The 10884-nt window shown below is 39.6% G+C and overlaps 1 protein-coding gene across 1 annotated transcript in view; it reads right to left on the reverse strand.

Annotated features, from left to right (window-relative positions):
- Positions 1-10884, reverse strand: part of LOC103275825 (cilia- and flagella-associated protein 44-like) — a gene marked incomplete at its 5' end in the record, with an annotated part of 78393 nt that overhangs the window by 44221 nt on the left and 23288 nt on the right. The window contains 4 exons of the mRNA XM_008073229.1: positions 3668-3938; positions 4860-5005; positions 7151-7390; positions 8418-8576. Coding sequence (XP_008071420.1) covers positions 3668-3938; positions 4860-5005; positions 7151-7390; positions 8418-8576 — 816 coding nt within the window. The remainder of the gene's footprint in view (positions 1-3667; positions 3939-4859; positions 5006-7150; positions 7391-8417; positions 8577-10884) is intronic.

The following is a 10884-nucleotide window of genomic DNA, read 5'->3' on the forward strand; positions in this document are numbered from 1 at the left end:
CCAGGCGGGTCTCGAACCCGTGGGCTCAGGTAATCCACTCACCTCGGCCTCCCAAAGCACGGGATTACAGGCTGAGCCAACAAGTCCGGCGGCTCACATCTTTAATCCCAGCACTTTGGGAGGCTGAGGCAAGAGAACTGCCTGAGCCCAGGGGTTTGAGACCAGCCTGGGCAACATGGCAAGATCTTGTCTCTACAATAAATCAAAAAAATTAGCCTAGCATGGTGGCACGTGCCTGTAATTCCAGCTACCTGGAAGGCTGGAAGGATTGCCTGAGCCCAGCCAGTCAAGGCTGCAGTGGTAGTGAGTGTGCCACTGCACTCCAGCCAGGGTGACAGAGTGAGAATACAACTCAAAAAAAAAAACAAAAAAAAAAAGAGAGAGAGAGAGAGACACAATGATAGCTAATAAATTGTACTTACTATAAATCACTTAGGACATCAATTTATTGAATTTCATTTATTTTTTATTCTTTTATTGGTCAGTGCTAAGTCCCTTGGTTCTCTAATATTTGTGTGATTTTCAGAATCTGATACTGATACTTAGCCAATTGTCTCCTGGTCACAGTTGTTTGCAATAAGGTTGAGCTGAACAAAGGTGCTTCCAACAGTTCCAAAATATATATCAATATCTCAATTCTTGCTGCATGTTAGAATCATGTGAAGGATACTTTATAAAATACTGATGCCTGGGCCTCACCTTCAGAGATTCTCATTTCATTGTTCTTGGGTGGGGCTCAGGCATCTGTACTTTTAGGGATCCTCAGTTGTTTCTAATGTATAGTAAGGTAAGAACCTCAAACCTATGCAGAGCTTAATAGATTTTGTGGGTTAAAAAATAAATATATAAAATCTTTCCAATTTTTTCTTTTTAAAAGCTGAATCTGCTTCAGTGATTTAAGAAATATTGATTGCAGCCACAAATAAAAGAACATTATTATTCAAATGTAGAATAATTTTTTTCTCTCCAATATGAATTTTTATAGAAAGGGCTGACACTAGGTAGATAGATACAAGATTTTCTTCTTGTTCATATGCTTTCCCTTCTGGAATTCCTCTTTTTGAGATGGACCCTCTTTAAACACCAGCCCCTACCCCAAATTTTGCTTCAATTAGAAGAAAAGAAAATGTACCTGCTCATATCTTCCTACATTATTTGTGTTTTCTTTAGAAGTAGGCTACCTGTTAAGTGGGAAGCCAACACGTTCATAGGAATTACATAATCTTTTTTTTTTTTGGAGCTGCTCCCAGCCACCGCAGCCTCCACCTGCTGGGCTCCGGCAATCCTTCTGCCTCAGCCTTCCAAGTAGCTGGAACGACAGGCGCGTGCTACCACACCCGGCTAGTTTTTTTTTAATTTATTGTAGAGATGAGGTCTCACCAAGTTGCCCAGATGGGTATCGAACCCGCGGGCTCAGGCAATCCACTCACCTCAGCCTCCCAAAGGCACGGGATTACAGGCTGAGCCACCGAGCCCAGCACATAATCTTCTAATATAGCTCCTTAAATCTTTGGAAGAATTTTAAGGGTTATTAAATATTGGCTTTATCCAAAGGAATCACTTTGATAATAGACAAATCAGGTTCTTGTAGGTAGTTTTTAGAAAGCCTCCAGATATGCTGGGCACAGTGGCTCACACCTGTAATCCCAGCACTTTGGGAGGTGGAGGCAAGAGGATTGCCTGAGCCTATAGGTTGAAGACCAGTCAGGCCAATATGGCGAGACCTCATCTCTACAATAAAATAAAATTTAAAAATTAGCTGGGCATGATGGTGCGCGCCGGTGGTTCCAACTACTTGGAAGGCTGAAGAGGAAGGATCACCTGAGCCCAGCAGGTCAAGGCTGCTGTGGCCATGAGCGTGCCACTACACTCCAGCCTGGGTGACAGTGTGACTCAAAAAAAAAAAAAAAGAGAGAGAGAAAAGAAAGCATCCAGACATATTGTCTGCAAGTCTAACCACTGTGTAAGCTAGAATGTGGATTCATTGTGAACCAGGCCACCCAACCCCCTCACCCATCAGAGGTGGAGAGATGGTAATCCCCCTGGAGCAGACACTCCCGCCTACTCATTAACATATTAATTGATAAATAGGTATATCCGGCCTTTTGTCAACAGCAAAAAGCTGGGTTTCTCTCTTACCCATGCCAACTCCTTCTGGCATGTCCCTCTATCTTTCTCCTCTTTCTCTAATAATTTTTGTTTTAAAACTTAAGAAAGCACTTTGGGAGGCCAAGGCGAGTGGATTGCCTAAACCCAGGGGTTCGAGACCAGTCTGGGCAACTTGGTAAGCCCTCGTCTCTACAGTAAATAAAAAAAAATTAGCTGTGTATGGTAGCTTGTGCCTGTAGTTCCAGCTACTTGGAAGACTGAAGTGGAAGGATAGCCTGAGCCCAGCAGGTCGAGGCTGTGCGGTGACTGTTAGCATGCCACTGCACTCCAGCTTGGGAGACTCCAACTCACAAAAAAAAAAAAAAAAAAAAAGGAAGAAGGAAAAAAGAAAATTCACGTTCTATGGCAAGACACAAAGTCAATAAATAATCTATACAAATGATCTATTCTGCCTTAAAATAGAATAATTTACACTGAATCTTTGATGATGACCTTGCCTTGTCACATTCACATTCTAAACTAAAGACAATATTTTTAAAACGTCTTATAAATGCATACCTTATGGTATACATCCTATGCATGTCCCTATAATGAATGAATGAATAAATGAAAAATAAAATATATATCTGAAAAAATTGTGTATTTTGAAAAGGAAACAAGAAACTTTGATTAAGAAAGTGATTGATAGCAGGGCTCAGTGGCTCAGTCTGTAATCCCGCGTCTTGGGAGGCTGAGGTGAGTGAATTGCCTGAGCCTGCGAATTCGAGACCCGCCTGGGCAACTTGGCGAGACGTCATCTTTACAAAAAATCAAAAAATTAGCCAGGCGTGGTAGCGAGCGCCTGTAGTTCCAGCTACTTGGAAGGCTGAGGCAGAAGGATCACTGGAGCCCAAGCAGGTCGAGGTTGCGGTGGCCGCGAGCGTGCCACTGCACTCCAGTCTGGGCGACAGAGTGAGACTACAACTCAAAAAAAAAAAAAGAAAGTGATTGATACAGAAAAAATTGATACATTCTTTTTCAATCTTGGGAACTCTACACTTTTAATAATAAGAGGAATTTAACACCTTTAATATTTATTCATTTGTTTTGGTTATTCTTTTTGTTGTTGTTGGTTTTTTTTGAGTCTGGCTCTCACTCTGTTGCCCAGTCTGGACTGCAGTGACTGTAGCCTTGATCTCCTGGCTCAGGTGATCTTTCCACCTCAGCCCTTCAAGTAGTTAGGGAAAAAGGTGCACACCACCACACCCAGATAATTTTTAAATGTTTTGTAGAGACGAGATCTCACTATGTTGCCCAGGCAGGTCTTGAACTCCTGAGCTCAAGCAGTCCTACTGCCTAGGCCTCCCAAAGTACTGAGATTATAGGCAAGAGCCACTATACCCAACCAATATTTATTTCATATAGATAGAAGCACCAGAAAGTCAAAATTATAACACTGGCAGAAAGATTAGACTACAAGGCATATGTGTCTAAATAGCTTTCAATTTTTAAAGAATATGAACAATTTTAACATCACTATTTAAAAACAAAATTTGTTATTAACTGATTAGTTACATACCCTGGGAGATGGCACTTTGGCCTTGATGTCTGTTCTTAACATAAGTTCAGAAAAAATGCTGAAAACAAAGATATTACTATCTGCTCCAACAGTCACCAAGAAACGGTCATCAAAGCTAGTAGCAAGGCTTTTAATACATCCATAATTATTGTCATGCATACTGAAGTGCCAGTAGTTCACTAAACTGGTCAGGGAAGGATCATTCTGACTTAGAATATAGACTCGAATTGCTCCATTTTTCATTCCACAAAACATCATAATTTGGTTAATGCTATGAAACAAAAAAAAGTAAATTATTTTTCCTACTAATCTGAAAATAATGTTTAATTTTAAATTAATTGACATTTTTAATAACAAAGATGTTATGGACTTAATTGTGTACCCCTAAAATCCATATGTTGGAACCCTAATCCTTAGTACCTCACGATGTAACTGTCTTTTGAGATGGGGTCTTTAAATTAAGTTAAAATGAGAATATTAGGGTAGGTTCTGATCCAGTCTGACAGGTGTCCTTAGGAGATAAGGACACACACAGGGACACCAGGGATGGCATGAACACGGAGGAAAGACCATGCAAGGAAGCAGATATCTTTAAGTCCAGGAGAGAGGTCTCAAGAGAAACTAAATCTGCTGACACCTTTATCTTGGAACTCTATCCTCCAGAACTGTAAGAAAACAAATTTCTGTTGTTTACGCACCCAATCTGTGGTATTTTGTTGTGGCAGCCCTAGCAAACTTATACAAAAGGATAGAGAATAGCAAATGTATTCAAAAGGACAGAGAAGAAAGCCAACTTAAAATTTGGAGTTAATATATTTGGTCTTCAGAATGACTAACATATATGCCCAGTTCTCAATTATTAAAGGGCTAATGATTGCATTTGTGATTTCTCCAGAATAGCTCTAATCCTGAGCATTGATTATCTGACCATGTAGTAGAATCTTCCTAAGTAACAGAAGGTAAATCCATTCAATTCAATTGTAGAATAAACAAAAATTCTGACTATCTGATGAGGGATTTAAATATAATTTCAGGATTTGGTTTGACTCCACTCGTTTGATTTATTTAACCAAATATTACTTGGGTATCCCTTCATTTGAATGGATCTCTAAAAATTGACAATATCCATAATGGACAAAACATAAACACTAATGAGTTATAGGTTTTTAAAGCTTTTTGAAATTCTACTCACTTGAAAGTGATAGTTTGAATAGGATTATCCTCTGTATCCACAAGAAAGCGGAAATCAAAAGGTTCATCTTTCTGTTCCTTGAAATCACTGCTTTCATCATAAGGAGGGAATTCACAGTGATACAGAAAACCAGAATCATAGCCACCCTGGAAGAGACAAATAACACAGAGGGTGGTACTTGAACATAACACATATGAGTACATGATGATTTTTTGATTATTTTAAATTTTAAAACATCTATTTCTACATGATTTCCATGACTATAGATAGATTTCTTTGTTTGTTTTTGAGTTGGAGTCTCACTCTGTTGCCCAGGCTGGAGTGCAGTGGCACACTCACAGCCACCACAGCTTTGACCTACAGGGATCAGGGGACCCTTCCACCTCAGCCTTCCAAGTAGATGAAACCACAGGCAAGTGCCACCATGCCCAGCTGACTTTTTGATTTATGGTAGAGACGAGGTCTCTCCATGTTGTTCAGGCTGGTCTCGAACCCCTAGGCTCAAACAATCCTCTTGCCTCTGCCTCCCAAAGTGCTGGGATTACAGGTGTGAGCCACCACACCTGGCATGGATAGGTTTATTATTTCTATAAAACATCTCCTTTGTCCATTTATATGCAACTATATAATTACAATAATAACGCAGTCTTATAATGATTTGTTTCCACTTAAAAAGCCAATACAAGAGAGAAAACACCTCTTACAACCTACTGAATTCCATTTTATTTCTTCAAGTACTACTCTGAACAAACAGTATTAAATAAAAGGTTTTTGTAGGTCCTTGTTCTTACAGCTAGTTTTCAGACAAGGATAACTTCAAACACTTAATTTTCCAAGAAGGGGTATTTTGGAAAAATTTACCCATCTAGTAAGAAGATAAGTGATCATAAATGGAAGAGCTATATTGTTCCAATTCTAATTTCCTTTCTTTTTCTATATAGACCAGAGATCCCTTATTACAGGGAATAAATTAAAAGCCAGAACAATTTTGTGAATAATAACTGAATACATAAGAAGGAATGTAACAACATGATCACCTTTGAAAATCAAATTACCAAGTTTTTACTTCTGACAATGAACTAGATTATTTCAGCAAAACTCTTTCACCGAGGAAAACCAGGACAATTTTTTTTAAAAATTGTGTTTGAAGGCATTGGAAAGCTTCCAAGACAGCAAGATCCAGAAGAGAGAAAAAGCCAGAAGTGAGCATGGCATTTCTCACTGCTTTTCTCTCTAAAGGAAGTGTCAGTTCTTGAAGAGGTAGCTGAAAGGCTAAGAAGCTAAGGAGGACTATCTGTAGTCTCACAAGCTTATGGAAAAGCAAAGAATTCTCAGGTCCTTCAAGAAGAAGGATCACTGTAAACACACTTTCCACTGAACTTTTCACTGAAATTCCAGAGTGATACACCCTAAGTGTATGAGTAAAGAGGAAACAAACTCTCAGGAAGTGAAGCCTAATTTCAAGTTATCTCAGTCATTGACTGAATTAAAGTGATCTAGGATTTATAGTCGCTTTCCAGAGTCAAAAATAAACCTCCAGGAGATAACAGCAATATACAGAGACTCAAGCTATCTCTACTGTTTTTCACATACTAGGTCCAACACTCAATAAAAAATAATTAGGTATATTAAGAAAGACAAGGCAATTGAAAATTGAAAGGCCAGGCTCGGTGGCTCAGCCTGTAATCCCAGCACTTTGGGAGGCCAAGAAGAGTGGATTGCCTGAGCCCACGGGTTCAAGACCCACCTAGGCAACTTGGCGAGACCACATCTCCACAATAAAAAAAAAATTAGTCGGGCATGGTAGCATGCGCCTGTAGTTCTGGCTACTTGAAGGTTGAGGCAGAAGGATCACTGGAGCCCAGCAGGTCGAGGCTTCGTTGGTCGTGAGCCTGCCTGGGTGACAGAGTGAGACTCCAACTCAAAAAAAGAACAGAGTTAAAATTTAACAACAACAAAGCAATCAAAGCAATCAATTCAAACACGGCAAAGGACTTAAATAGATATTCCAGTCTCAGCTGGGAAACCACTTAGCCCTTTGCCTTTCTACACTTGATTATTCTCCCTCTTGACTTGCCTGGGAACATGTATGATTGTCAAGATGATAATAGATAGCGCAAGTAGACATATAAAAGAGATGTCAAGATGATAGAAAAACAACTGTAATGCACATTCATTCATTGCAACTTCAATAGTAGTTAATAAGTGAAATCTTAACATAAGTGTAAGAAAGAATGTGGTGATAAATAATGACTATAAACTATAAGGTTAAAACAAAAATTATTACTTACCAAAGAAATCCAGAACTTCCCTGGCCTGGAGTAAAATCCACAGAGGATGGGAGAAGGGGTTAATGGAATAAAGATTTCAGGTAATGGCTCCTCTTCCTCTTCCTCCTCCTCCTCCTCCTCCTCCTGGAATTCTTTTTCCCCATCTTTTCCCATCTCTGCTGCTAGCTTCTTCCTCCTTTCTTCCTTTGCCATCTCCTCCAACTTCTTTTGTTTCTCTCTCTTTTCAATTTCTATTGATCTCTTTTAAAAGAAACATTAAGAAGATATGAAAACCACTGTAACTTATTCATTCATGTAAACTATTGGGGATGACAAAAGAGGGAAGATGGTGTTCTAGAAAAATTCATAACTCTGTAACAAACAATAACATTTAAAAACAATTATCAATGTGAGGATATATTTTTATCATTACAACTTTCAAATCACGGGTGTCATTTTTGCTTTACTTCCATTGATTCTGGTTTTATAGAAATTATTTGGTCATTTTTTCCTAATAGAGAAGCTAAATTCAGCTTCTCTTATAGTGTCAACCCAGGAATTAGGTGAACTGAAATAGTCTATGAGGAAAGTCGTTTCCGACTTTAGTAACACTGTGATCTAGGCCTTCATCATTTATCAACTGTTCATTGCAAAAGCCCCCTAAAACTGATATGCCTGCCTTCCCATCTTTTACCTCTTCATCTATATACTTTTCAGAGTTCTTGTCCTTATTTATATTGTTTCATCACACTAATCCCCTCCTCATACCTCACAATGGATTCCAGTGGTCTAAACCAAAATGTCTTGGCTGGCATTTAAGGAGCCCCATGCACTGGTCACAGATTCTTGCTGCAACCCTCTACAATTTGCATCCCTCTATTTTACCAGTCCACTCTTCTTTTCCTGAAAACTCTCACAACTCTGCTCTCTGTCGGGATGTTCTCCCAGGCTTTATTGCCATCCTCCAGATTTTCACTCTCAAAATTCCTACTACTCTTTGAGTACTAAATGTCACTTCCAAACACCATCTTTGACCTCCTCCACCCCTCCATCATAACCCTCTCTCCCTGGGGCACACACCTAAGATTTTGATCTTTGCTCTTTGATGTCAGTGTCTAGTCACCACTGCCTTCTAATAGTTATCTGCTTTCTTACCAGATTCTTAACTCCTTAAAGTTAGGGCCTGTGTTTTATTCTTTTTAGTATTCCCCCAGCACTCAACACAGGGTATTTTATATTTGAAAGAAAGAAAAATATTAGAAGATAATGCTCCAAGAATATTCCATACCAGAATCTTAGATTTGACGCTTGAGAAATGGAAACAGTTTATGCACATGTCTTTGATTTCATAGGAGACCACATGGTCATCCTCTTCTTCCCTTATGGTTGGAAGTGGAGCTTCGAGAACATAGCCGTTTTCACAGATAATTAGTAAAGTACTTTCAGGCTAAAAGAGAAAAATTAAGCATATCATTTACATTTAGGCAAATTTTTAGAAGCATAGTTCCAAAAGATTATAAACCATAATATATAAAATTACTACATATATTAGCCATGTTTAAAAGATATTTAATTCCTCACTGCAGTTACTGATATTAAGTCAAGCTTATTAATAATAATTACATCGTTATTAGTACTAGTGATTATAGTATAATTATTAATTAATAAGGCAATTGTTCAAATGAGATTTAGATTTGGTTCCTTTATAGATGCCATAACATATTTTCTGACCCAAATATATGGTTGTGAAATCTGTTAGCCTAAAGGGCCTTAGTACTGCCAAGGAAAATCTGCAGTGTGGACGGCAGAGTCAGTCTCAGCCTCTTTGCATGGTTCATTTTCCATCTGCCTGAGTTTATTCAATGTGGATGTTCCCCAGGTTTTCGCCCTCTTTCCACTCTTGACTATCCGTAAGTATCTCCAGGAAATCTTACAGCTTTCACTACCACTTAAAGGCAATTAGATTCCAAATTAATCTCTCCAACCCAGACCTTTCTCATGGCTCCAAAACCACATATTTAACTATGAATGGGAAACCCCCATTTTGATATTTTACAGACACATTATTCGAATGTTTATTTATTCAGTTATTTCATTCTACAATTATTTGCTAGGTATCTACCATGTACTCAGCATTTCATTAAGTGCAAGGGGAAAATGATACTTTTTAAAAAAATGTCTAGGCCAGGCTCAGTGGCTCAGCCTGTAATCTCAGCACTTTGGGAGGCCAAGGAGAGTGGATTGCCTGAGCCTTGCGGGTTCGAGACCAGCTCGGGCAACTTGGTGAGACCTTGTCTCTACAATAAATAAAAAAAAATTAGCTGCGCATGGTAGCACGTGTCTGGTAGTTCTGGCTACTTGGAAGGCTGAGGTGGAAGGATTGCCAGAGCCCAGCAGGTCGACACTGGGGTGGCCATGAGTATGCCACTGCACTCCAACCTAGATGACAAAGTGAGATTCCAACTCAAAAAAAAAAAAGTCTAGTCTTTGTCATGATGGAACTTACCTCCAATGTGAGAGCCTGTTACTTAGTAAATCACACAAATACATGTAAGTTATAACTGCAAAAGTGCTGCAGAGGTGCCAAATGAATATGTAGGTTGCGTAAGGCTTTCTGAGAAAGTGGTATCTTCACTTTGAGGTAAAGGATGAATAAATTATAATTCTATAATGAGCTAGGGAACAGTCTGAGGGAGCATACTACGTTAAGAAAACACCATGTGTAGGCTGGGCGCAGTGGCTCATGCCTAAATTCCAGCACTTTGGGAGGTCGAGGTGAGAGGATTGCCTGAGCCCACAGGTTTGAGACCTGTCTAGGCCACTTGGCGAGACCTCATCTCTACAAAAAAAAAAAAAAAAAAAACATAGCTGGCGTGGTGGTGCGTGCCTGTAGGGCTAGCTACTTGGAAGACTGAGGCAGAAGGATCACCTGAGCCCAGTATGTTGAGACTGTGGTGGTCATGAGTAGTGTGCCCCTGCACTACAGCCTAGGCAACAGAGTGTGACTCCTACTCAAAAAAGAAAGAAAGAAAGAAAACACCATGTGTAAATGTCCTGTGGCACATTTGGGCTTATAAGAAAATTGTGGGCTTGGACAGCATCACTTAGGGCGAGGAAACAGAATGAGAAGAGAAACTGGAAGAGCATTAGGGAAACTTAACATTCAATGACTGGGTGAAGGAGACTGAGAAAGAATGACAAGAGGTAGAAGAGGCAATCATGAAAGCATGGTATCAAAAAAGTCAAAGTGAGATGATATTTCAAAAGTAAGGAAAGGTCAACAGGATCAAATGATGCTAGCAGGTCAAGAAAGATAAGAACTAAATATTAAATGGATGTGATTGGTGCTTTTAGAAAAGGCGATTTGATTTGACGGAATAATGGTACTAGAAGCCAGGTAAGAGCACATAAAGGAGAGAGAGATATGAAAAAAATGGAGTCTAGGAGAATAGTTACTCCCTTTGAGAAAGTTGGCTGTCTAGAGAGATGGAGCAGTTGCCGGAGGAGAATATAAGATCAAGGAATTTATTTTCTGTGAGACAGACAAGAATTTACAAGGGGGAACCCAAAAGACCCCATGATTGATTGATTAATTAATTAATTAATTAGAGTTGGAGTCTCACTCCATTGCCCAGGTTGGAGTGCAGCGGTACACTTACAGCCACCCCAGCGTCGACCTGCGGGGCTCCGGCGATCCTTCTGCCTCAGCTTTCCAAGTAGCTGGAACTACAGGCACGCGCTACCACACCTGGTTG

The sequence above is a fragment of the Carlito syrichta genome, unplaced genomic scaffold, assembly GCF_000164805.1.
Source record: "Carlito syrichta isolate Samal-C Ts95f unplaced genomic scaffold, Tarsius_syrichta-2.0.1 Scaffold315771, whole genome shotgun sequence".
NCBI lineage: Eukaryota > Metazoa > Chordata > Mammalia > Primates > Tarsiidae > Carlito > Carlito syrichta.